The sequence below is a fragment of the Pristiophorus japonicus genome, chromosome 21 (genome assembly GCF_044704955.1).
Source record: "Pristiophorus japonicus isolate sPriJap1 chromosome 21, sPriJap1.hap1, whole genome shotgun sequence".
NCBI lineage: Eukaryota > Metazoa > Chordata > Chondrichthyes > Pristiophoridae > Pristiophorus > Pristiophorus japonicus.
Window position 1 is genome coordinate 32,216,478 of NC_091997.1, and position 27,642 is coordinate 32,244,119.

The 27,642-nt window shown below is 50.4% G+C and overlaps 1 protein-coding gene across 1 annotated transcript; it reads left to right on the forward strand.

Annotated features, from left to right (window-relative positions):
- Positions 1 to 27,642, forward strand: LOC139233897 (coiled-coil domain-containing protein 157). The gene is made up of 10 exons (XM_070864548.1): positions 1 to 69; positions 1,713 to 1,803; positions 2,807 to 2,927; positions 7,673 to 7,836; positions 12,072 to 12,122; positions 12,541 to 12,689; positions 13,690 to 13,885; positions 21,924 to 22,051; positions 25,811 to 25,985; positions 27,484 to 27,642. The coding sequence occupies exons 1-10, from the start codon at positions 50 to 52 to the stop codon at positions 27,553 to 27,555; spliced, it is 1,167 nt and encodes a 388-aa protein (XP_070720649.1). The 5' UTR covers positions 1 to 49; the 3' UTR covers positions 27,556 to 27,642.

The window sequence follows — 27,642 nt, forward strand, 5'->3', positions numbered from 1 at the left end:
GCGGCGGTTGGCGGAGTTAGGGTTTGAACCGAGAGCGCGGGCTCGGGAAATGGCGGCGACTGCGAGAGGGTGAGAGAGAGAGAGACCGGCCCCCGGCCCCCGGCCCCCGGCCCCTCATCCCTCACACACAACACCCGGGGGGAGCGATATCCCCTCACACCCGGCCCCAACCCCGAGAGAGAGACCGTACCTCACACACAACACCCGGGGAATGGGGGATGAGAGAGAGATATCCCCTCACCCGGCCCCAACCCCGAGAGCTAGTCCCTGAGGAGGGGAGAGAGAGAGACCCAGTACCTGACACAAACCAGCCCCCATATACAACACCCAGGGTAGTGTGACCCCACACCTAGCCCCGGGGGGGGGGGAAGAGGGTGACCCCCACACCTGGCCCCAGGGGGGGGGGGAGAGGGTGACCCCCACACCTGGCCCCAGGGGGGGGAAGAGGGTGACCCCCACACCTGGCCCCAGGGGGGGAGGGAAGAGGGTGAACCCCACACCTGGCCCCAGGGGGGGGGGGGGGGAGAGGGTGACCCCCACACCTGGCCCCAGGGGGGGGGAAGAGGGTGACCCCCACACCCGGCCCCTGGGGGGGAGAAAGTGACCCTCCCCCACACCTGGCCCCGGGGCGGGGGGGAGAGAGAGTGGCGAGCAACATCTGCCCCTCCCCCCATATCCCGGGGCGAGGTTCCTGTTAAAGGAGGAGGAAGAGGTTTAGTGAGTGAATTCCAGCGCTTAGGGTCTAGGCAGCTGGTATTTGTAGAGAAAAGCAATGGGAAGGGGAACAAAGTATTTCGAAAAGTAATTGAAGTTTCTGAGACTCATTTGAAATAAGATTTTTAGGAGCGAACTGAAATGAATGTTGTCTGCAGGGAGCACAGAGTGTACCCCAAGGGAATGCTGCTGACCATTGTGTATATCCGAACAACTGATTTGAGAGCATCAGTAGCAATTGTCTGGTGCCTGGTCACCTGCTGTCCTCTTGGTTAGGGGTAGCGAAGAATGTGAAGGGATCTCTCAAAACATGCATCCTACAGTTGGGTGTGTTTCCAGAGTTGAGAGGGTTGTCCTACGAGGAGCGATTAAGTAGATTGGGTCTATACTATTTGAACTTTAGAAGAATGAGAGGTGATCTCATTGAAACCTTTCAGAGAGGGATCGACAGGGTAGATACTGAGAGACTGTTTCCCATGGCTAGGGAGTCCAGAACTAGGGGTCACAGTCTCGGGATAAGGGGTAGGCTATTTAAGATGAGGAATTTCTTCACTCAGAGGGTTGTGATTCTTTGGAATTCTCTTCCCAAAGGGTGATGGATGCTCAATCATTGAGTACAGGTTGAACCTCCCTTATCCGGGACTCCCTTATCTGGCACCACCCCTCATCCGGCATCATTCCCGGCCGCTCCAACATAAACAAATTCCTCGCTGCCAACTCCCGCAATCGCTGGCCTGACCCAACTTCCGCCCCCCGCCCCATGATCTCTGCAGCGCTCCCAGCCCCAAGCCAGCCAGCCCTGATATTTTGGACTCTTAAGGGAATTGAAGGATATGGGGATCGGGCGGGAAAGTGGAGCTCGGGTCGAAGATCAGCCATGATCTCATTGAATGGCGGAGCAGGCTCGAGGGGCCGTATGGCCTACTCCTAATTCTTATGCATCGTCTTTGGCCAGCTGCTGTGGGGAAAAACATTGCTTACTTTTTCTTAAATTTCAGGCTTCTTAAGGAAGCTGAGGCTGCAAAAAAAATCCATGAAGAGGATGAGTGTGCAACAGAGAACGGTCCGGCTGTCGTTCAGCATGCGGTTGTGAGTATTGCAACTTAATTGCACACTTTAATTTACATTCCTGCAATACCTAAGTCCAAGGGTAAGGTTGAAGAGAGTAGGAGATAAGATGTGATAATTTGAGTAGTGGTGGGCTGTCTGGAATGGCCTCGATTTCAAAATTCTCATCTTTATTTTCAAATCCCTCCATGGCACTCGCCCCTCCCTTTCTCTGTAATCTCCTCCAGCCCCACAACCCACCGAGATGTCTGTGCTCCTCTAATTCTGCCCTCATGAGTATCACTGATTATAATCGTTCAACCATTGGTGGCCTTGCCTTCTGTTGCCTGGGCCCCAAGCTCTGGAACACCCTCCCTAAACCTCTCCACCTCTCTACTTCTCTATCCTCCTTCAAGACATTCTTTAAAACCTACCTCTTTGACCAACCTGCCCTAATTTCTACTTGAGCAGTGTCAAATGTTTTATCTCATAATACTCCTGTGAAGTGCCTTGGGACGTTTCACTACGTTAAAGGCGCTATATAAATACAAGTTGTTGTTGCTTCGGTTTTAAAAGCCTGTAGATCCGAGGACAGTGTTGTCCGCATGTGGATCTAGGTTGGCTAGTCCAGGGAGCACAGCATCGTCAGAGATACCGTTCTTCAGATGAGATGTTAAGCCAAGATTCTATCTGCCTGGTTCTGATGATTCGGGTGTAAGTTAAAGATCCTGTTGCACTATTTGAAGAAGAGCTGAGAGTTTTTCCCCGTAGTCCAGGTCAACATTCCTCCCTAACCAACGGCGACAAAAAAATCCATGAACCGACCAGTCATCTCATTGCAGTTTTTGAGATCTTGCCATGTGCAAAACCGCTGCGGCATTTACCTATTTATCACTGCACTATAAAGTAGTTCATCGTTTTTGAGGCATGAAGGCACATTATTAGATACAAGTCTGCCTTATCTTTGGGGTTGTTAGTTCAATGCTACACCATCTAGCTTTGTTGGGAGGCTGTATTTGCAATGCTGACACCGTGTCTTATTTAGGGTTTCCGGAGGAACCAGAAGATGACGTTTCGGCAGCTGAAGACCTGCGCTTTTTTCCTGGACATCGTGAAGAACAGTGACGTCAAGGGAATTCAAGAAAACATCCAGCAGCAGAATATCCGTGAGTTGGGGTGGGGGGAGGCTTTACAGTGAAAGCTGCCTGTGATGGCCACCTGTTGGGACTGACAGGCAGTTCTAATGGAGGTTTTTGGGGTCCACGTGAGAACAAACAGTGCAAGTTGTGTGCGATATTGGCAACGACTTATGGCCAATAAAATCAAGACTTTCCCTGATTTAACATATAAAATTCTCATCCCTGTTTTTAAATCCCTCCATGGCCTCGCCCTCCCTATCTCTCTAACCTCTTCCAGCCCTACAACCCTTCGAGATCTCTGTGCTCCTCCAATTCTGGCTTCTTGAGCATCCCCAATTTTAATCACTCCACCATCGGTGGCCGTGCCTTCAGTTGCTTGGGTCCTAAGCTCGAATTCCCTGCCTAAACACCTCCACCCCTCTCTCCTCTAAAACGCTCCTTAACCAAGTTTTTGGTCACCTGTCCGAGTAGCTCCTCGTGCTTTGTGTCAAATATTGTTTGCTAATCACTCCTGTGAAGTGGCTTGGGATGTTTGACTACGTTAAAAGCGCTATATAAATGCAAGCTGTTGTTTTGATGTGGTGTTCAAATAGGTTGATGCCAGCCATGCCCCAGCCAATTTGCAACCACATGACGTGGACTCAATGACCACTGGGTGGCTGTACTGCTCTTCAGTCAGTGGGAGAGTGGCCTCGGTTCTCTTTTCCCGATCCCTGTTTAGCGTTCCTTCAACTCCCACATCGCCAACACAAGTTGGGATTTGGGAACTCGCCATGCAGACATGAGCCTGTATTTCAGCACTTTGTTGAAACAAACAACATTCCCACGACCAGCCACTCAGTTTACTTCTTGGCTACGTGCATTAAATGTGATTATTGACCATGTGAGGCTTTGCGAAGGCACTGATAATCTTTGGGGACAGTTTAACATAGAAACATAGAAATTTACAGTGCAGGAGGAGGCCATTCCGGCCCATCGTGTCTGCGCCGGCCGACACAGAGCCGCACGGCCCTTGGTCAGCAGCCCTGAAGGTTACATATAAACCTATGAACAATGACGGAACAGCAAAGAGCACCCAGCCCAACCAGTCCGTCCCGCACAACTACAACACCCCTTATACTAAAAACATCTACACTCTAACCGGAGCAATGTGATCTCCTGCGAAAGGCAAAAACCAGGCCAATTTAAGGAGAAGAAAAATCTGGGAAAATTCCTCTCCGACCCCATCCAGGCAATCGAAACTAGTCCAGGAGATCACCCTGGCCGTATTCTATTCCCTGCAGTACTTAACCATTATATCTGCGCATTCCAACAAAAGGTCTAATCCCAATTACCAGCTCTAGGTCCATAACCCTGCAGCTTAGTTGGGTGGCAGTGTGAGCTGCGAGGAGGCTGCAGAGCGACTTGGATAGGTTAGGTGAGTGGGCAAATGCATGGCAGATGAAGTATAATGTGGATAAATGTGAGGTTATCCACTTTGGTGGTAAAAACAGAGAGACGGACTATTATCTGAATGGTGACAGATTAGGAAAAGGGGAGGTGCAAAGAGACCTGGGTGTCATGGTACATCAGTCATTGAAGGTTGGCATGCAGGTACAGCAGGCGGTTAAGAAAGCAAATGGCATGTTGACCTTCATAGCGAGGGGATTTGAGTACAGGGGCAGGGAGGTGTTGCTACAATTGTACAGGGCCTTGGTGAGGCCACACCTGGAGTATTGTGTACAGTTTTGGTCTCCTAACCTGAGGAAGGACATTCTTGCTATTGAGGGAGTGCAGCGAAGGTTCACCAGACTGATTCCCGGGATGGCGGGACTGACCTATCAAGAAAGACTGGATCAACTGGGCTATTATTCACTGGAATTCAGAAGAATGAGAGGGGATCTCATAGAAACGTTTAAAATTCTGACGGGGTTAGACAGGTTAGATGCAGGAAGAATGTTCCCAATGTTGGGGAAGTCCAGAACCAGGGGACACAGTCAAAGGATAAGGGGGATGCCATTTAGGACCGAGATGAGGAGGAATTTCTTCACCCAGAGAGTGGTGAACCTGTGGAATTCTCTACCACAGAAAGTTGTTGAGGCCAATTCACTAAATATATTCAAAAAGGAGTTGGATGAAGTCCTTACTACTAGGGAATCAAGGGGTATGGTGAGAAAGCAGGAATGGGGTACTGAAGTTGCATGTTCAGCCATGAACTCATTGAATGGCGGTGCAGGCTAGAAGGGCCGAATGGCCTACTCCTGCACCTATTTTCTATGTTTCTTACGGCACTTTAAGTGCCCATCCAACCATCTCTTAAAAGTGGTGAGGGTTTCTGCATCCATCACTCTTCCAGCCAGCGAGTTCCAGATCCCCACAACCCTCTGCGTGAAGGTTCTGTTTATATTTTTAAAAGCCCAGAACAAAATTTAATTTTCTTTTGGAGTTATATTATTTCTGACAAAAGCATCTTTTGTAGAGTAGCTTTTTAATGTCGCAAAATGTGACCGAGCAGTTCCGAGGAGAGTGGACACTGAGTAAGATATTGGAAGATAACCAAAGGCGTGGTCAAAATAATACGGTAGGTTTTGGAGTGGTTTATGAAGCTGGGAAGAGCTAGAGCAACATAGGAAAATTTAGGAAGAGAATTCCAGCATTGGTGTGTATTCCAGCTGAGGCACTGCACATCCAGTGTTGGAGCAGTGGTGGGAGGTGGATGCAGAGTAGCCCAAAGTTGGAAGAGTGGGGGGTATAGCTTGGAGCTGGCAGAGGCAGCGTGAAGCGAGGCCGGGAAAGAATTTGTAGTCATGGAAAAGTTTTGAAATCCCAAGTGCCTGGGGCTAGCGAAGTGCTGCATGGGCTTGGTACGGAATCGGAAGCAAGTGGTGGAGTGTGGGCGAGTTGGAGTTCCTGCAAGCCATCCATGCAAACCGGCACATAGGAACAGGAGTAGGCCATTTGGCGTCCTTGGGTTCTGTGGCTCCACTCCTTCTTTTGAGTTGGACGTGAGAAACCTCCTTCCTCCTCGCCACCGAATTCCTGCTCTTACCAAATTCTTCCGCTCTGCTTGCAACCCACCCACCCCTGTCTCCAAGCTCTGTACTCAAGCAGTGAAGCGAGAGTTGGAAAAACGGTGCCTGTGGTGACTAAAGCGTGGCAGTGGGTGTAAGATGGGGACGGAGGTGGCCAGTGTCAGAGGCGGAAGTAGATGTTTCAGGTGATAGGATAGAAACTTGGGGTTCTATTGAGCAAGAGGGAGAGAGATGGAAGCGGGTTCGGGTCTGGAGCTTTTGGCTAGAGGATTAAGTTTTTTCCAGCATTAAGCTGGGGAAAGTCTTAGCTCGTCCATTGCTCGGACAGACAAGCTCAGGAATCGTCGTGGAGAGGTATCAACAGACACATAGAAGCTGCTCTGGTGCTGGTGGATATTACCGCCAGGCAACATGTAGAAGAGGGAAAAGTGGTTTGCTAAGGATGGAACTTTCGGGCATGCTGGAGGAAGCCACGTGGGCACAGGAGCAGAAGCCACAGTAGCTGTGTTTGCTACAGTGGGAGGTAGGAGTGGAGCCACAAGCAGGGAAAGAAGATACCATGGAGAGATTTTGGAGCGGGCTGGAGTGGCTAGTTTGTATCCAAAAGCTGCAAGGCGCACAAGGAAGGAAAACAGGCCCCAGTGACTATCGCAAAGAATGTCAGTGGCTTTGGGCAGGCCAGTGTCGGTGCTGTGGGTGGAGCGGACACCAAAATAGAGAATGGTGATGGAGGTGATCACTGAGTTAGGTTCAGGACATTGAAGAGAAGTGTGCGAGGCGTTGGGGATTGGAGGTAACGGATAGGGCCAAGCCATTATATGGGGATGAGCGATGACCAGTTTTGAAGAGGGGAACCACGGCTTTGAAAGGGAGCAGTTAATGGTAGTCAGCACTGAGCGGTGGGGAGAAGCAGCTTTGTACAGAAGGTGGGGTTTCAAAGGAGCCCATGGGGGGGAGGCAATAGAGCAAATGTGAAGTGTTGTGGGGGTCGGACTGAGCAGGGAGGTGTCGGGATGGTCAGGGCAGGGAGACATTGGCAAAAGGCGAGATGGGGACAGCAACGAGTAGCCTCAATTTTGTAGACAATGAAGTCCACAAATCGCTTGCACCTAATGCCGGAGGTGACGGTGGAGGGTGCAGTGGTAGGTTGGCGGGTTGTAGGAGAGTAAGTGAATTTGGGTTCCTGCAGGATAGTCCTGGAGTTTGTCGGTGGAGAGGTAAGGGCCATTATAGCTTGAGATGCTCAAAGCACATTACAGCCAATGAAGTACTTTTGGAGTGTAGTCACTGTTATCATGTGGAAAACGTAGCAAGCAAGCATTGGCGGCCGCGCCTTCAGCTGCCTGGGCCCTAAGCTCTGGAATTCCACCCCTAAACCTCTCTGCCTCTCAATTCTCCTTTAAGACGCTGTTTAAAACCTACCTCTTTGACCTAGCTTTTGGTCACCACTCCTAATATCTCTGTTTCCTACATTACAACAGTGACTACACTCCAAAAGTACTTCATTGGCTGTAAAGCACTTTTGTGACGTCCGGTGGTCATAAAAGGCACTATATAAATCCGTCTTTTTTTCTTTGTGTGGCTCAATATTAAACTTGGTCTGATAACGCTCCTGTGAAGCGCCTTGGGACGTTTTACTGTGTTAAATGCAAGTTGTTGCTGAGGTTGAGAAGATCGCTGCGTAAATGCGAAAGGGTTTTAGTACAGTCTACGGGGGTGGAAGCTGAACTATTTACGACACGAGTTCATTTCTTTGAATAGAGATGAAACTGACTGAAACGAGGCAAAAGTGGAAGAGTCTGAAAGTGGAATGTCGAGTGCAAGAGGAAGAGCTGCAGAACGTCTCCATAATCCTGCAGAAATTCCAAGCTCTGGAGACAAAGCAGCAAGCACTGACGGATGCTATCCAGTTATATGAAGCAAAGGTAATCAGATTGATTGTGCAGGAGCTCATTTATTTATGGGGTTAGCCGTGGCTCAGTGGGTAGCACCCTCGCCTCTAAGTCAGAAGGTTGTGGGTTCAAGTCCCACTCCAGAAACTTGAGCACTCTCAGTGTCAGTACTGAGGTGGAACTGTCTTTCGGATGAGGTGTTAAACCGAGGTCCCGTCTGCTCTCTCGGGTGCATGGAAAAGATCCCATGTCACTATTTCGAAGAAGAGCAGGGGAATTCTCCCGGTGTCCTGGCCAATATTTATCCCTCAACCAACATCACTAATAAAAAAAAAAAAAAAATAATTCTGGTCATTATCACATTGCTGTTTGTGGGAGCTTGCTGTGCGCAAATTGGCTGCTGCGTTTTCTTGCATTACAACAGTGACTGCACTTCAAAAAAAGTACTTAATTGGCTTTAAAGTACTTTGGAATGCCTGAGGTCATGAAAGGCGCTATATAAATGCAACTTTATCTTTCAACTAACGAAGCTGTTTGTCCTAAAATATTTTCACAGCTTGCATTTATATAGCACTTTTAAAGTACTAAAACGTCCTTAGGCGCTTCATAGGAGTGTTATCAAACAAAATTTAACACTGAGCCACATAAGGAGATACAAGCAACTCTCGTTTATCCGGATCGCTCGGGGATTCGGCAATTCTGGGTAAACGAATTTTCCGTTAAGGCGAGTTTACATTGTATTTAGTGATTAAAGTTGTAACTTTAAAATCAGTTACAAACAGTAACAAGGCAGCTAAGTATACAAAAGATGGACATTACCAACATGCATATACTTCCACCGGACTGTAATCACGGAGGGACGAATGCTGCACTGGGAGTGGCTGCAGGTGGCCTCGAGGAGGAGATTGTCTAGCTCCGGGGTTCCAGAGCTTGCTCTCTGGGCTGCGTTCTGTGCCTGGAACCCGGTGCTGGCACTGCCCCTGTTCCCAACTTCAGCGGCAGCCGCGAGAGACACTGGCTGCAACAGCGTGCGCACACACACACCAGCAAAGCAAGGGCAGAGGAGGGTGAACTTGTGTATTCAATTTTTAGATTTCTACAGTAGATTTTCTGAGTCCTTGCTCATGGTGAGTATCACGTTGTGCAATTGTTAGTGACTTTGCAACAGAATTTTAAATTCCGTTACAGCGGGTTTTCCGTTAGATCCGTATCCGGATAAACGAGAGTGCACTGTATTAGAAAAGAAGGAAAGACTTGCATTTATATTGCGCCTTTCATGACTATTGGATGTCTCAAAGTGCTTTAAAGCCAATGAAATACCTTTGGAGTGCAGTCACTGTTGAAATATGGGAAGAAAAAAGACACAAATAACCTTCCGGAAATACTAAGGGACTGAAGGTCTAGTGAGAAGAAGGAACGGTAGGAAATCCTTATTAGGCGGGAAATTGTGTTCGGGAAATTGATGGGATTGAAGGCCGATAAATCCCCGGGGCCTGATAGTCTGCATCCCAGAGTACTTGAGGAAGAAGCCCTAGAAATAGTGGATGCATTGGTGATCATTTTCCAACAGTCTATCGACTGGATTGGTTCCTATGGACTGGAGGGTAGCTAATGTAACACCACTCTTTAAGAAGGGAGGGAGAGAGAAGGCGGGTAATTATAGACCCGTTAGCCTGACATCAGTAGTGGGGAAAATGTTGGAATCAATTATTAAAGATGAAATAGTTGCACATTTGGAAAGCAATGACAGGATCGGTCCATGTCAGCATGGATTTATGATGGGGAAATCCTGCTTGATAAATCTTCTAGAATTTTTTGAGGATGTAACTGGTAGATTGGTGTGCAAAATTAAAGCACATGGTATTGGGGGTAATGTACTGACGTGGATAGAGAACTGGTTGGCAGACAGGAAGCAGAGAGACGGGATAAATGGATCCTTTTCAGAATGGCAGGCAGTGACTAGTGGGGTGCCGCAGGGCTCAGTGCTGGGACCCCAGCTATTTACATAATACATAAATGATTTGGAATAGGGAATTGAGTGTAATATCTCCAAGTTTGCAGGTGACACTAAGCTGGGTGGCGGTGTGAGCTGTGAGAAGGATGCTAAAAGGCTGCAGGGTGACTTGGACAGGTTAGGTGAGTGGGCAAATGCATGGCAGATGCAGTATAATGTGGATAAATGTGAGGTTATCCACTTTGGTGGCAAAAATACGAAGGCAGAATATTATCTGAATGGCGGCAGATTAGAAAAGGGGAGGTGCAGCGAGACCTGAGTGTCATGGTACATCAGTCATTGAAAGTTGGCATGCAGGTACAGCAGGCAGTGAAGAAGGCAAATGGTATGTTGGCCTTCATAGCTAGGGGATTTGACTATGGAAGCAGGGAGGTCTTACTGAAGTTGTACAGGGCCTTAGTGAGGCCTCACCTGGAATATTGTGTTCAGTTTTGGTCTCCTGATCTGAGGAAGGAGTTCTTGCTATTGAGGGAGTGCAGCGAAGGTTCACCAGACTGATTCCTGGGATGGCAGGACTGACATATGAGGAGAGACTGGATCGACTGGGCCTGTATTCAATGGAGTTTAGAAGGATGAGAGGGGATCTCATAGAAACATATAAAATTCTGACAGGACTGGACAGGTTAGAAGCAGGAAGAATGTTCCCGATGTTGGGGAAGTCCAGAACCAGGGGTCATAGTCTCAGGATAAAGGGTAAGCCATTTAGGATTGAGATGAGGAGAAACTTCTTCACTCAGAGAGTTGTTGACCTGTGGAATTCCCTGCCGCAGAGAGTTGTTGAACCCAGTTCATTGAATATATTCAAGAGGGAGTTAGATGTGGCTCTTACGGCCAAAGGGATCAAGGGGTATGGAGAGAAAGCGGGAAAGGGGTACTGAGGTGAATGAGCAGCCTTGATCTTATTGAATGGTGGTGCAGGCTCGAAGGGCCAAAGGGCCTACTCATACACCTATTTTCTATATAAACACAGCAGCCATCTTCTGCACAGCAAACTCCCACAAACAGCAATATTATAATGACCAGATAATCTGTTTTTTTGTTCTGTTTATTGAGGGATAAATATTGGCCAGGACACCAGAGATAACCCCTCTGCCCTTCTTCGAAATAGTGCCATGAGATTTTTTACGTCCACCTGAGGGGGCAGACAGGGCCTCGGTTTAACATTTTATCTGAAAGACGGCACCTCTGACAGTGCAGCACTCCCTCAGCACTGCACTGGAATGTCAGCCTAGATTTATGTGCTCAAGTTCCTGGAGTGGGACTTGACCCCACAGCCTTCTGACTCAAAGGCAAGAGTGCTACCCACTGAGCCACAGATTAAGACAGATCATGTAGGTTTTAAAGAGTGCCTTAAAGAAGGAGAGGCGGGGAGGTTTAAGGGGGGAATTCCAGAGCTTAGGGCCCGGGCAGCTGATGGATCAGCCACCAATGGTGGACCGATGAAAATCGGGGATGTGTAAGAGGCCAGAATTGGAGAAGTTTAGGTATGTCGGAGGTTTGTCGGGCTGGAGGAGCTTACAGAGATGGGGAGAGGCGAGGCCCTGGAGGGATGAGAATTTTAACATTGAGGTGTTGCCAGACCGGGAGCCAGTGTAGGTCAGCGAGCTCAGGGATGGTCTTCCTTTGAGCAGGTGCTTGGCTATCACTTTGCAATTCCTTATGTGGCACTTTGAAATCAGATCTTCAAGTGTAGGCCCACATCCCAAAACTCTCTGATGCAGTGTGAGGAAAATTCAGACATGAAAACACTGGATTGTGGCTGTTGATCAGAAATTGATGCTGAGAGGTTGTTTCCCCTGGATTGAGAGTATAAAACTAGGGGGCGTGGTCTCTGGATAAGGGGTCGGCCATTTACGACTGAGATGCGGAGGAATTTCTTCACTCAGTGGGTTGTGAATCTTTGGAATTCTCTGCCCCAGAGGACTGTGGATGTTCAGTTGTTGAGTATATTCGAGGCTGAAATCGATAGAATTTTGGATACTAAGGGAATCAAGTGTTAGAGTTCGGTCGGGAAAGTGGAGTTGAGATCGAAGATCAGCTATGATCTTACTGAATGATGGAGCAGGCTCGAGAGGCCGTATGGCCCACTCCTGCTCCTATTTCTTATGTTTTTATGTTCATAAGTTAACAAATTACATTTTGATGCAGAGAAATACTTGCGGTGCTGCCCAGCGCAGTCTCTACTTTCCATTGTACAGCATGAGCAGTTAGGCTTGACATTGCTAATTCATTTTCATCACCTTCCCCAAAACAGAAACAACAGTTGGAAGAAGCTCTTCAACAGAAGAAGTTACAACTTAAGCAGGTACGTTGGTCGAGACTTGTAGCGATGGTAGAATTGACAGAATTTCCTGAAGGGCTTTGGTGAACCAGTTGTGTTGTTCTGACAATCTGGCAGCTTTCCTGCTTTTACCTGGTGCCAACCCACAGATTGCCAAGTTGACTGAAATTCAGTTTCATTCTAATGGTGGGATTTGAACTTGCAACCTCTGGGTTGCTAGTCCGTTAACCGTCACGGCTAGGCTGTCGTACCCACAATGTGTTTGCTCCTTGTCCTTGTCATTTCAGCTGAGAGTTGATAAAAGTCACAGAGCCAAGACAGCAAGCCACAGCAGGACTCGAGGCCAAGACCGTGGAGTTTGGAAAAGTTACTTTGCTGCCTTTAAATGTAATCTCTGCCTTACTCTTTGAGTCTGCTTCCACCTTTTTTATTTTGTGTCCAGGAGCAAAAACTCACTTTGGCAAAAGAGAAGAGCCTGATTGAACAAGCCATCAAGGAATGTTCTTTGTGCATCAGCAAGTGTCACACTTCAATACAACAGGCACAGCAAACAATCCAGCTCTTGGCTAAGAAAGATAGCCTCACTGACTGGTGAGGACCACTAGGTTCGCTATCGATCGATAATGGTTTATGGCGCAAATGCCGCATAGCAGGTTGTTCACAAGTGCTGATGGTTTTGTAGACAATCCCACCAGCGAGGTCGTTTCTGTACCGTACAGTCTCAGATGACTGAAATATTTCTGCAAAGTTAGTATTGGCACCACTGTGTCAGCCAATGAGTTGGAGGCAAGGCAGGACTTTGAGAGGAGTCGAGGAGAAACTTTTTCAACCAAAGGTTGCTGGGGGTCTGGAACTCACTGTCTGAAAAGGTTGTAGAGGCAGAAACCCTCGTTGCATTTAAAAAGTATTTGGATAGGCACTTGAAGCACTGTAACCTACAAGGATACGGACCCAGAGCTGGAAAGTGGGATTAGGCTGACTAGCTTTTTTGGCCAGCACAGACACAATGGGCCAAACGGCCTCCTTCTGTGCCATTATTTTCAATGATTCTATGACATTACAGAAAACAGTCTATTTTACACAAAACAAAGTCTGTTTAAACAGTGCATTACATCAGACAGTCTACAGAGTCTATTTAAAGAATCTCTATGAACTGCAACAAACAGACTCACAACCGGAACTACAGCAACTTCTCCCGATAAAAGCAGGCTTATTTCTCCAGCAAGACGCAATGAGTGGCAGCTAGTCACACAATACAAATCATGTGCGTAAAGTCAATGCCAATCATTAATAACAGTGATTGACGGGGGAATTACCCAATCATCTCCATTGTGACCGGGTATAGGGGTGTCACTATAAGTAGCTGTATTTCTGCCATAAAAGTACCACGAGTGAGTAAATGTAGATTCAGTGAGGAGGGAGTAACAGTCAGAGGTGAGCAGGTTGCACAGGATACCCAGACTTCAACTTATTTGTAACTCACCAGATCCGACAGATTGTTGACTTCAGTCCACTCGTGTTGCTTTCACCTGGCTGCAACTATTTCTCGCACAACTAATCATGTTTCTATGTGTGTTCTTTAAATTTAAAGCGTGCACTTCTGTGATTTTCATACACTATCGCAACTCTACCAGACGATGGAAACCCAGTCAGGTGTGAAAATCTTGGAGCTCCCTGAAAATCAAGTGACTCTTCAATTCGACCCTCGAGCGCTGATCCCACTGACGAAGCTCAGTCCTCTTGAGCTGACGGTAGTTTGGACCATGGATGGGAGAGTAAAGCTCGAGGTGAGCAGATTGTTGCTGGCTTTGCTACTTTTCTCCCTGCCTTGCTAAACTAACTTTCCGCGCTTAGGCTTCTGTGTAGGAGCCGGACTAGGACAAACTCAGGGGTGCGGTGCACTGCAGTCTGTATCGCTGCTTCGCGCTCCTGGTGTCATCCGGTAGGGACCAGGGCTGAGAATGGGAACTTAATTTTTCTCCCTCCCTTCCTCCACACATTTTTTTTTTCATCTCTACCTCCCTCCAAAGCCGTTGGCTTGTGTTAGGAGTTTGTTTACTGGCCCAAGTGACTTAGAAACATAGAAAATAGGTGCAGGAGGAGGCCATTCGGTCCTTCGAGCCTGCACCACCATTCAATATGATCATGGCTGATCATGCAACTTCAGTACCCCACTCTTGCTTTCTCTCCATACCCCTTGATCCCTTTAGCAGTAAGGGACACATCTAACTCCCTTTTGAATATATCTAACGAACTGGCCTCAACAACTTTCTGTTCACAACAGGTTCACAATTCTCTGAGTGAAGAAGTTTCTCCTCATCTCGGTCCCAAATGGCTTACCCCTTACCCTTAGACTGTGACCCCTGGTTCTGGACTTCCCCAACATCGGGAACATTCTTCCTGCATCTAACCTGTCCAATCCCGTCAGAATGTGATATGTTTCTATGAGATCCCCTCTCAATCTTCTAAATTCCAGCAAATATAAGCCTAGTCGATCTAGTCTTTCTTCATATGTCAGTCCTGGCATCCCGGGAATCAGTCTGGTGAACCTTCGCTGCACTCCCTCAACAGCAAGAATGTCCTTCCTCAGATTAGGAGACCAGAACTGTACACAATATTCAAGGTGTGGCCACACCAAGGCCCTGTACAACTACAGTAAGACCTCTCTGCACCTATACTGAAATCCGCTTGCTATGAAGGCTAACATACCATTTGCCTTCTTCACCACCTGCTGTACCTGTATGCCAACTTTCAATGACTGATGTACCATGACATCCAGGTCTCGTTGCACCTCCCTTTTCCTAATCTGCCGCCATTCAGATAATATTCCGCCTTCCTGTTTTTGCCACCGAAGTGCATAACCTCACATTTATCTACATTATACTGCATCTGCCATGCATTTGTCCACTCACCTAACCTGTCCAAGTCACCCTGCAGCCTCCTAGCATCTTCCTCCCAGATCACACTGCCACCCAGCTTAGTGTCATCTGCAAACTTGGAAATATTACATTCAATTCCTTCGTCTCAATCATTAATGTATTTTGTAAATAGCTGGGGTCCCAGCACTGAACCTTGCGGTACCCCGCTAGTCACTGCCTGCCATTTTGAAAAGGACCCGTTTATTCCTACTCTTTGCTTCCTGTCTGCCAACCAGCTCTCTATCCACGTCAATACATTAGCTTCCCGTATGAAGCTCGGCAGTGAGTGGTGTCAGGCCATTCAAGCACAGGGGGCCTGTTCTGGCTGGGGCGGAGATCACTTTGTACAAAAGGTAGCAACATGCAGCACAGGAACATAGAAAATTCTTACAGGCCTTGACAGGGTAGATGCAGGGAGGATGTTTCCTCTGGCTGGGGAGTCTAGAACCAGGGGTCATAGTCTCAGAATAAGGGGTCGGCCATTTAGGACGGAGATGAGGAGAAACTTCTTCACTCAGAGGGTGGTGAACCTTTGTGATTCTCTACCCCAGAGGGCTCAGTCTTTGAGTATATTCAAGACAGAGATAGATACATTTTTGAATATTAAGGGAATCGAGTGATATGGGGATCGGGCGGGAAAGTGGAGTTGAGGTAGAAGATCAGCCATGATCTTATTGAATGGCGGAGCAGACTCGAGGGGCCGAATGGCCGACTCCTGCTCCTATTTCTTATGTAGAAGGAGACCTTCAGGCCCGTTGTGCCTGTGCTGGCACTTTGAAAGAGCAGTCGTGGTCAGCCCCACATCTCCACTTGTCAATAACCCTGCAAGTTGCTCACCCTTCAGTACCTGTCCAACTCTCTTTCAAAATTATTGATGGGATCAGCTTCACCACCTTTTCAGGGAGAACGTTCCAGATCCCGACAACTCTGAGTGAAAAAAATGCTCGGCATCTCCCCTCTAGATCTTTTGCCAATGCTTTTAAATCCATGACCTCTGGTTATTGTCCCACTCGCCAGAGGGAATAGGTATTCTCCATCTACCATAGATAGGTACCACATAACATTAATCAGGGCTAGAGCAGTCTCCAGGACTAGTTTCCATCGCCTAAGAGGGTCGATTAGGAACTTTCCAGATTTATTTTTCCCTAATCGGCCTGCGTGTTAATCTGGGTTTTTTTTTTGCCTCTCCCTGCAGGTCACGAGGATTTCAGGTGGTGTGGGGAGGGTATATACTGTGATGCATTAGGCATCGTGGTTCTGTGGGACTGGCTAAATGGACCAGAGAGCCTTTTCCTGTCAGTCGTTGTATGAATCACAGCGGAGTGTGGTCCTGTCCCCACTTGCACGTTCCAGACCCCTGCCAATGCCACCGTTAAACCAACAGCCCGAGGAGGAGACACTGGATCCCGATAAAGTACGGGAGCAGTGGGTAATATTTTCTTTACTTCAAACCCGATACTTGTTTTTTTAGAACATAGGAATTAGGAGCAGGGGTAGGCCATACAGCTCCTCGAGCCTGCTCCACCATTCAATAAGATCATGGCTGATCATCGACCTCAACTCCACTTTCCTGCCAGATCCCCATATCCTTTGATTCCCTTGGAGTCCAAAAATCAATTGATCTCAGCCTTGAATATACTCAACGACTGAGCCTCCTCAGCCTTTTGGGGCAGAGAATTCCAAACATTCACTACCCTCTGAATGAAAAAATTCCTCCTCATCTCAGTCTTAAAAGTCTGACCCCTTATCATGAGACAATGCCCCATGGTACTAGACTCTCCAGCCAGGGGAGACAGCATCGACCCTACGAAATCCCCTCAGAAGCTTAGGTCAGCTAATCATGGGACAATTGATGATGTTGCCCTTGAGAAGGTCGGAGGACAATTGCAAGTACTGTGTGTCTACATTATGAAGAAAGGTGAAGGAAGGTGGGATTGTTTCTTTGGAAAAGTGGAGATGTTGATGTGACTTAATTAAAGTTTTCAAGGTTTAATCCATGCAACTCTCAAAAGGTTACACAATGCAGGAGGCACAAGTTTATAAATATGTTTGAGAAAGTAGGATAGTTGGTGGAGTTTTTTCAGTGAGGAACAGGACAGATTTGCTCACTTGAATCCATTTCCTACTCCCAGAAATTTCTGGAAAGGAAGAGAAAATTTGGAGGAAAACAAACAGAAGTGTGTGTGTCTGTCTGTCTCTCTCATTCATTCATTCTCTCTCTCTCTCATTTTCTCTCCCTCATGTGCTCTCTTTCCCCCGCACGCGCGCGATCCCCCCCGCCCGCCTTCTCTCCCCACCCCCCCCGCCCGCGCTCTCCCCCACGCCCCCGCCCGCGCTCTCCCCCACGCCCCCGCCCGCTCTCTCCCCCACGCCCCCGCCCGCTCTCTCCCCCACGCCCCCGCCCGCTCTCTCCCCCACGCCCCCGCCCGCTCTCTCCCCCACGCCCCCGCCCGCTCTCTCCCCCACGCCCCCGCCCGCTCTCTCCCCCACGCCCCCGCCCGCTCTCTCCCCCGCGCCCCCGCCCGCTCTCTCCCCCGCGCCCCCGCCCGCTCTCTCCCCCGCGCCCCCGCCCGCTCTCTCCCCCGCGCCCCCGCCCGCTCTCTCCCCCGCGCCCCCGCCCGCTCTCTCCCCCGCGCCCCCGCCCGCTCTCTCCCCCGCGCCCCCGCCCGCTCTCTCCCCCGCGCCCCCGCCCGCTCTCTCCCCCGCGCCCCCGCCCGCTCTCTCCCCCGCGCCCCCGCCCGCTCTCTCCCCCGCGCCCCCGCCCGCTCTCTCCCCCGCGCCCCCGCCCGCTCTCTCCCCCGCGCCCCCGCCCGCTCTCTCCCCCGCGCCCCCGCCCGCTCTCTCCCCCGCGCCCCCGCCCGCTCTCTCCCCCGCGCCCCCCCGCCCGCTCTCTCCCCCGCGCCCCCCCGCCCGCTCTCTCCCCCGCGCCCCCCGTCCGCTCTCTCCCCCACGCCCCCCCCGCCCGCTCTCTCCCCCACGCCTTGACAGTCATTTTCCAACATTCCATTGACTCTGGATCAGTTCCTATCGAGTGGAGGGTAGCCAATGTAACCCCACTTTTTTAAAAAGGAGGGAGAGAGAAAACAGGGAATTATAGACCGGTCAGCCTGACCTCAGTAGTGGGTAAAAAGATGGAATCAATTATTAAGGATGTCATAGCAGTGCATCTGGAAAATGGTGACATGATAGGTCCAAGTCAGCATGGATTTGTGAAAGGGAAATCATGTTTGACAAATCTTCTGGAATTTTTTGAGGATGTTTCCAGTAAAGTGGACAAAGGAGAACCAGTTGATGTGGTATATTTGGACTTGCAGAAGGCTCTCAACACGGTCCCACACAAGAGATTAATGTGCAAAGTTAAAGCACATGGGATTGGGGTTAGTGTGCTGACGTGGATTGAGAACTGGTTGTCAGACAGGAAGCAAAGAGTAGGAGTAAACGGGTACTTTTCAGAATGGCAGGCAGTGACTAGTGGGGTGCCGCAAGGTTCTGTGCTGGGGCCCCAGCTGTTTACATTGTACATTAATGATTTAGACGAGGGGATTAAATGCAGTATCTCCACATTTGCGGATGACACTAAGTTGGGTGGCAGTGTGAGCTGCGAGGAGGATGCTATTAGGCTGCAGAGTGACTTGGATAGGTTAGGTGAGTGGGCAAATGCATGGCAGATGAAGTATAATGTGGATAAATGTGAGGTTATCCACTTTGGTGGTTAAAAACAGAGAGACAGACTATTATCTGAATGGTGACAGATTACGAAAAGGGAAGGTGCAACGAGACCTGGGTGTCATGGTACATCAGTCATTGAAGGTTAGCATGCAGGTACAGCAGGCGGTTAAGAAAGCAAATGGCATGTTGGCCTTCATAGCGAGGGGATTTGAATACAGGGGCAGGGAGGTGTTGCTACAGTTGTACAGGGCATTGGTGAGGCCACACTTGGAGTATTGTGTACAGTTTTGGTCTCCTAACTTGAGGAAGGACATTCTTGCTATTGAGGGAGTGCAGCGAAGATTCACCAGACTGATTCCTGGGATGGCGGGACTGACCTATCAAGAAAGACTGGATCAACTGGGCTTGTATTCACTGGAGTTCAGAAGAATGAGAGGGGACCTCATAAAAACGTTTAAAATTCTGACGGGTTTAGACAGGTTAGATGCAGGAAGAATGTTCCCAATGTTGGGGAAGTCCAGAACCAGGGGTCACAGTCTGAGGATAAGGGGTAAGCCATTTAGGACCGAGATGAGGAGAAACTTCTTCACCCAGAGAGTGGTGAACCTGTGGAATTCTCTACCACAGAAAGTAGTTGAGGCCAATTCACTAAATATATTCAAAAGGGAGTTAGATGAAGTCCTTACTACTCGGGGGATCAAGGATTATGGAGAGAAAGCAGGAAGGGGGTACTGAAGTTTCATGTTCAGCCATGAACTCATTGAATTGCGGTGCAGGCTAGAAGGGCTGAATGGCCTGCTCCTGCACCTATTTTCTATGTTTCTCCCCCCGCCCGCGCTCTCGCTCTCCCCCCGCCCGCGCTCTCGCTCTCCCCCCGCCCGCGCTCTCGCTCTCCCCCCGCCCGCGCTCTCGCTCTCCCCCCGACCGCGCTCTCGCTCTCCCCCCGCCCGCGCTCTCGCTCTCCCCCCGCCCGCGCTCTCGCTCTCCCCCCGCCCGCGCTCTCGCTCTCCCCCCGCCCGCGCTCTCGCTCTCCCCCCGCCCGCGCTCTCGCTCTCCCCCCGCTCGCGCTCTCGCTCTCGCCCTCCCCCCGCCCGCGCTCTCGCCCTCCCCCCGCCCGCGCTCTCGCCCTCCCCCCGCCCGCGCTCTCGCCCTCCCCCCGCCCGCGCTCTCGCCCTCCCCCCGCCCGCGCTCTCGCCCTCCCCCCGCCCGCGCTCTCGCCCTCCCCCCGCCCGCGCTCTCGCCCTCCCCCCGCCCGCGCTCTCGCCCTCCCCCCGCCCGCGCTCTCGCCCGCCCGCGCTCTCGCCCTCCCCCCGCCCGCGCTCTCGCCCTCCCCCCGCCCGCGCTCTCGCCCTCCCCCCGCCCGCGCTCTCGCCCTCCCCCCGCCCGCGCTCTCGCCCTCCCCCCGCCCGCGCTCTCGCCCTCCCCCCGCCCGCGCTCTCGCCCTCCCCCCGCCCGCGCTCTCGCCCTCCCCCCGCCCGCGCTCTCGCCCTCCCCCCCTCTCGCCCTCCCCCCGCCCGCGCTCTCGCCCGCCCGCGCTCTCGCCCTCCCCCCGCCCGCGCTCTCGCCCTCCCCCCGCCCGCGCTCTCGCCCTCCCCCCGCCCGCGCTCTCGCCCTCCCCCCGCCCGCGCTCTGGCCCTCCCCCCGCCCGCGCTCTCGCCCTCCCCCCGCCCGCGCTCTCGCCCTCCCCCCGCCCGCGCTCTCGCCCTCCCCCCGCCCGCGCTCTCGCCCTCCCCCCGCCCGCGCTCTCGCCCTCCCCCCGCCCGCGCTCTCGCGCTCCCCCCGCCCGCGCTCTCGCCCTCCCCCCGCCCGCGCTCTCGCCCTCCCCCCGCCCGCGCTCTCGCCCTCCCCCCGCCCGCGCTCTCGCCCTCCCCCCGCCCGCGCTCTCGCCCTCCCCCCGCCCGCGCTCTCGCCCTCCCCCCGCCCGCGCTCTCGCCCTCCCCCCCTCTCGCCCTCCCCCCGCCCGCGCTCTCGCCCTCCCCCCGCCCGCGCTCTCGCCCTCCCCCCGCCCGCGCTCTCGCCCTCCCCCCGCCCGCGCTCTCGCCCTCCCCCCGCCCGCGCTCTCGCCCGCCCGCGCTCTCGCCCTCCCCCCGCCCGCGCTCTCGCCCTCCCCCCGCCCGCGCTCTCGCCCTCCCCCCGCCCGCGCTCTCGCCCTCCCCCCGCCCGCGCTCTCGCCCTCCCCCCGCCCGCGCTCTCGCCCTCCCCCCGCCCGCGCTCTCGCCCTCCCCCCGCCCGCGCTCTCGCCCTCCCCCCGCCCGCGCTCTCGCCCTCCCCCCGCCCGCGCTCTCGCCCTCCCCCCGCCCGCGCTCTCGCCCTCCCCCCGCCCGCGCTCTCGCCCTCCCCCCGCCCGCGCTCTCGCCCTCCCCCCGCCCGCGCTCTCGCCCTCCCCCCGCCCGCGCTCTCGCCCTCCCCCCGCCCGCGCTCTCGCCCGCCCGCGCTCTCGCCCTCCCCCCGCCCGCGCTCTCGCCCTCCCCCCGCCCGCGCTCTCGCCCGCCCGCGCTCTCGCCCTCCCCCCGCCCGCGCGCTCGCTCTTTTCCCCCCCACCCCGCCCGCTCGCTCTTTCCCCCCCCCACCCCGCCCGCTCGCTCTTTTCCCCCCCCCCACCCCGCCCGCTCGCCCTTTTCCCCCCCCCACCCCGCCCGCTCGCTCTTTTCCCCCCCCCACCCCGCCCGCTCGCTCTTTTCCCCCCACCACCCCGCCCGCTCGCTCTTTTCCCCCCCCCCCACCCCGCCCGCTCGCTCTTTTCCCCCCCCCCACCCCGCCCGCTCGCTCTTTCCCCCCCCACCCCGCCCGCTCGCTCTTTCCCCCCCCCCACCCCGCCCGCTCGCGCTCTTTTCCCCCCCCCCCCCCTCGCTCGCGCGCTCTCTCTCTCTCCCCCCGCCCGCCCTCTTTCCCCTCCCCACCACCTGCCCGCTCTCTTCCCCCCCATTTTCTCAAACATATCCTCTCTCATGGATAGGGGTCTTAAGCATGACCGATTTCCCTCTCCCCATTCCAACCCAGTGGTGACTGCCTTACAGCTCAGATAATCTGGGACCTTCTTGTTCTCTGAAGAGCTGATCTTTATCAAGCATGGATTCGATGGGCCGCATGGCCTCCTTCTGTGCTGTTGTGACTCTTAAGTGAGCCATCAGGGCAGCAGCCACAACTATGCACAGAAGCAACTTTTTATGTGATTTGTAAAATAGACTAATTCTGTGGTCAGTTTTCATCACCACCATATCCATTCCCTTTCTCCTAGACCAATTGTGCCTTCCTTGACCTATCTGAAATGGAGTCTGTTGACCTACGGAACATTACAGCTGAAATCTGGAAACGTTACATGAGCCAAGCCGAACTTTGGGGTGAAATCCAGCTTCTACAGCACAGGTGAGCTCGCACTGTTACAGAATCTGTAGAGAATGAGTCCAATCTCCTGTGGCATTGCTCTTTCATAGAGCTAGCAAATTAATTTTTCCTTTTTTTAAATTCTGGCAAGGCCAGCATTTACTGCCCATCCCTAATTTCCCTTGAGAAGGTACACTGTTGTAATGTAGGAAACAGCAGCCAATTTGTGCACAGCAGTGTGATAATGACCGGATAATCTGTTTTATTGATCTCGGTTGAGGGATAAATATTGGTCAGGATACCGGGGGGTTATCATAGATCATGTCAGGTGCAGAAATACTGTTTGATTTTCTTTTCCATTAACCCTCTCCTCTGGTCTGAACCAGGCTGGTGTTAGTATCCTGGCGAAGCGAATAACTAAGGCTGTGGAGAGGGCTTTAAATTAAATAGTGGGGGAAGGGTTCAGGTGAGGGGGAAATTTAAAAAATCAAAAGGAAGGAGAAGGCAATAGAGCAGGGTAGCGGTGGGGGAAATGATAACCAGAGTGTAACAGGAAGGGACAGAATGTATAAAAATAAGAGTGTATCAGAAAGTGGGGTCAAAGCAGAGAAAAATGGTAAAAAGACAAAATTAAAAGCTCTTAATCTGAATGCACACAGCATTCGTAACAAGATAGATGAATTGAGGGCGCAAATAGATATAAATGGATATGATCTGATAGCCATTACAGAGACATGGTTGCAAGGTGACCAAGGCTGGGAACTGAATATTCAGGAATATTTGACAATTCGGAAGGATATACAGAAAGGAAAAGGAGGTGGGGTAGCTCTGTTAATAAAGGATGAGATCAGTGCAGGAGTGAGAAATGATAATGCCTCAGAAGATCAAGATGTAGAATCAGTTTGGGTGAAGTTAAAGAAATAATAAGGGGAAGAAGTCACTGGTGCGCATAGTCTATAGGCCCCCGAACAGTAGCTACACTGTTAGACAGAGTATAAATCAAGAAGTAATGGAGGCTTGTAAGAAAGGTATGGCAATAATCATGGGCGATATTGATTGGACAAATCAAATTGGCCAAGGTAGCCTTGAGGAAGAGTTCATAAGAGTGTATCCAGGATGGTTTCCTTGAACAGTATGTTGCTGAACCAACCAGGGAGCATCTTAGATCTGGTACTGTGTAATGAGGCAGGATTAATAAATGATCTCATAGTAAAGGATCCTCTCGGAAAGAGTGATCATAGCATAGTTGAATTTCAAATTCAGTTGGAGGGTGAGAAAGTCAGATCTCAAACCAGTGTCCTGATTCTAAATAAAGGCAATTACAAAGCTATGAAGGCAGAGTTGGCTAAAGTGGACTGGGAAAATAGATTAAAGTGTAAGAGGGGTGATAAGCAGTGGCAGACATTTAAGGAGATATTTCATAACTCTCAACAAAAATGAGAAGGAAAGACTTCAAGAGAAGGGGGAACCATCCCTGGCTCACTCAGAAAGTAAAGGATGGTATCAAATTGAAAACAATGGCATACAAAGTGGCCAAGATTAGTGGGAGGCCAAAGGATTGGGAAATTTTAAAAAACCAGCAAAGGACAACTAAAAAAATAATAGAGAGAGAGAAGATAGATTATGAGAATAAATGAGCAAGAAATATAAGAGCCTCTACAGGTATATAAAAAGGAAGCGAGTGGCTAAAGTAAATGTTGATCCCTTAGAGGTTGAGACTGGGGAGTTAATAATGGGGAACAGGGAAATGGCAGAGACTTTGAACAAATATTTTGTATCGGTCTTCATGGTAGAAGACACTAAAAACATCCCAATAATGTGTAATCAAGGGGCTAGAGGGAGGGAGAAACTTAAAACAATCACTATCACTAAAGAAAAATAACTCCGTAAATAATGGGACTAAAGGTGGACAAGTCCCCTGGACTGGATGGCTTGTATCCTAGGGTCTTAAAAGAAGTGGCTGCAGAGATAGTGGATACATTGGTTATAATTACCAAAATTCCCTGGATTCTGGAGACGTCCCAGTGGATTGGAAAACCGAAAATGTAACGCCCCTATTTAAAAATGGAGGCAGACAAAAAGCAGGAAACTAGACAAGTTAACCTAACATCTGTCATTGGGAAAATGCTGGAATCCATTATTAAGGAAGCAGTAGCAGGATATTTTGAAAAGCAAAATACAGTAAAGCAAAGTCAGCATGGTTTTATGAAAGGAAAATCACGTTTGACAAATTTACTGGAGTTCTTTGAGGATGTAACGAGCAGGGTGGATAAAGGAAAATCAGTGGATGTGGTGTATTTGGATTTCCAGAAGGCATTCGATAAGGTGCCACGTAAAGGTCACTGCACAAGATAAAAGCTCACGGGGTTAGGGGTAATATATTAGCATGGCTAGAGGATTGGCTAACTAACAGAAAACAGAGAGTCAGGATAAATGGGTCATTTTCCAATTGGCAAATGGTAACTAATGGGGTGCCATAGGGATCGGTGCTGGGGCCTCAACTATTTACAATCTATATTAATGACTTGGATGAAGAGACCGAGTGTAATGTAGCCAAGTTTGCTGATGATACAAAGATGGTTGGGGAAGCAAGTTGTAAGGAGGACACAAAAAATCTGCAGAGATATAGACAGGCTAAGTGAGTGGACAAAAATTTGGCAGATGGAGTATGATGTGGGAAAGTGTGAGGTTATCCACTTTGGCAGGGAAAATAAAAAAGCAAATTATTATTTAAATGGAGAGAAATTACAAAATATTGTAGTACAGAGGGACCTGGGGGTCCTTGTGCATGAAACACAAAAAGCTAGTATGTAGGTACAGCAAGTGATCAGGAATGCAAATGGAATGTTGGCCTTTATTGCAAAGCGGATGGAGTATAAAAGCAGGGAAGTCCTACAACTGTACAGGCTTTGATGAGGCCACACCTAGAGTGCTGTGTACAGTTTTGATCACCGTATTTAAAGAGAGATATACTTGCATTGGAGGCAGTTCAGAGAAGGTTCACTAGGTTGATTCCTGAGATGAGGGGGTTGACTTATGAAGAATGGTTGAGCAGGCTGGGTCTATACTCATTGCAGTTTAGAAGAATGAGAGGTGATCTTATTGAAACATATAAGATACTGAGGAGGCTCGACAAGGTAGATGCAGGGAGAATATTTCCCCTTGTGGGGAAATCTAGAACTAGGGGGCATAGTTTCAGAATAAGAGGCTGCCCATTTAGAAATGAGATGAGGAGGAATTTCTTCTCTCAGAGGGTCGTAAATCTGTGTAATTCTCTGTCCCAAAGAACCTCGGAGGCTGGGTCACTGAATATATTTAAGGTGGAGATAGACAGATTTTTGAGCGACAAGGAAATCAAAGGTTATGGGGAGCGGACAGGGAAGTGGAGCTGAGCCCAGGATCAGATCAGCCATGATCTTATTAAATGGCGGAGCAGGCTCGAGGGGCCAGATAGCCTATTTCTTATGTTCTTATGTCTGAGGACAATTATAGTATTGCCCTCAGCTTTCCTGGGATCAGCAGGGATGTGGGGGGGGAGTGGGGCTAATTGGATCGCTCCTTCAAAGAGCCAGCAGAGACAGGATGGGCTGAATGGCCTCCTGCTGTGCTGTAAAATTCTAACTCTGGTTTTACTGGAGATTGAGCTGGAGCTCTCTGGCTCAGCTTCGAATTCAGACAGTGCCAGTAAGCCATCAGACTAGAGTAGATTCATTTTAAGCTTCCAATTTTAACGCAGGAGCTCGCAGAGTATTTTTGTTCCATTGTTCAGTTTCTAGCGAGGCTTTGCTGGCTTGTTTCCAGGTACGCCATCGATTGGCTGGAGAATGAAAGAAAGTTGAAGTTCCTGCAGTCGATTGCCGGCAGTTCCTCGAATATTGTTTGCACGTTGTACATCGAAATTGGTTACCCAGGCAACGGCGAGGTCAAGCTGAGCTCCATTCAAGAAAAAAATGGACCTATTGATACGGTAATTGAGGTGAGGACACGCGAGCTAATTCAGCGCTGTTTAACTTTTGGTGAACGTCAATGGTTTGCTTGTTGAGCTAATATTCTCCCTCCCTCAACCCAGCTCCCTCGCACTGCATCCACTCTGTTCAGAAACCCAACTTCCAGCTCCTCTTAGCAACACTCCTCTTCCCTATATTGGGATCCTGACTTGATGATCTTTGGCTCAATATTTGTTTGGCCTCTCCAGGAGATTACATGGCTACAGGAGAGGGGGGAGGAGATGGATCAAGGAGGTGTTTAGTGACGATGCTTCAGCCATCTTGGGGTGGAACAGGCTTGATAAACAAGATGGTCTTTTGCATGTGCAACAACAACTTGTATTTATAAACACCTTTAATGTAGTTCTCAGGTATCTTGTGAATTTAGTGGTTCACTCTGTGATCTGCAGACCCATGATAGCCAGTCTCCATCCAGCATATCACCCTCGCCCCTCTCTCTTTCTTTTGGAGAGGATTCCTCCAGTTAGAGAAGCAGTGTTTATGGTTTTGTGGCTGTTGTTCCAACCTATGAGAGATAAAGTAGCCTCACCCTATATTCTCTAGAGTTTAGAAGAATGAGAGGTGATCTCATTGAAACATACAAAATTCATGCAGAGAGGATGTTTCCTCTGGCTGGGGAGTCTAGAACCAGGGGCGGCCATTTAGGACTGATGAGAAATTTCTTCGATCAGAGGCTGGTGAATCTTTGCAATTCCCTGCCCCAGAGGGCTGTGGAGGCCCAGTCGTTAAGTATATTCAAGACGGAGATCGATAGATTTTTGGATATTAAGGGAATCAAGGGATATGGAGATAGTGGAGTTGAGGTAGAAGATCAACCATAAATGACGGAACAGACTCGAGGGGCTGAATGGCCTGCTCCTAATTCTTATGTTATGTTCCGTTCCCTCTGGGTCACAGTAGTGCGTTCCTCACTCGAGCCAAGCTTTAGAGACTCCTGTAGTCCTGCTCGAGCCATGCAGGCAGAGAACCTGGAGGGGTGGACTCAAAAACCCGGGGAGGGTGTCTGATGATGGTGTGGGTTAAGGCCCTGGCAGCTATGGTACTGAGTCAAAACAGATCAGGAAGATTCCAGGTTCATACCTATAATGTGTTAACTGATCTGAGCCAGTGAGGGGATTGGAGCAACTAACACTGCTGTCGGTCTGTGTCTCTGGGTTAAGAGGAAGGAAAGCAACCAGAGATCCTCAGGTTGGGGGGTGGGGGGTGTGTGTGGGGCAGCGAGTCCACTTGCCCCTTCATTCAAAAGCTGCCCAACACTCACCCGTGGTACTGGAGGGTCATTCTCATTCATAGGACCAGATACACAGGAGACGGGATGGGCAGGAGGATGGGAGCGGGAGAAGGCAGACTCTCTTTCGCTCGCACGCACGCTGAAAATTCACCAGCAACTTCTATAAAATGATTTCCACCTCCCCCTGCTGTGATTACTGAGTTTACATTTTTTTTTCCCTTTTGCTTCCTCCCCAGCCTCCGCAAGCCAAGCCTTCACTGACTGACTGGTTGGAATATCTTAACACCTTGGAGTGTTGGAAAGGATAATAATTTTACTTTTGTTTGAATTTATATCTGGATTTAGGGAACTGTAGAAAGTGATCTTCTCTCCCTAATAAATATTTGTTTGGTATA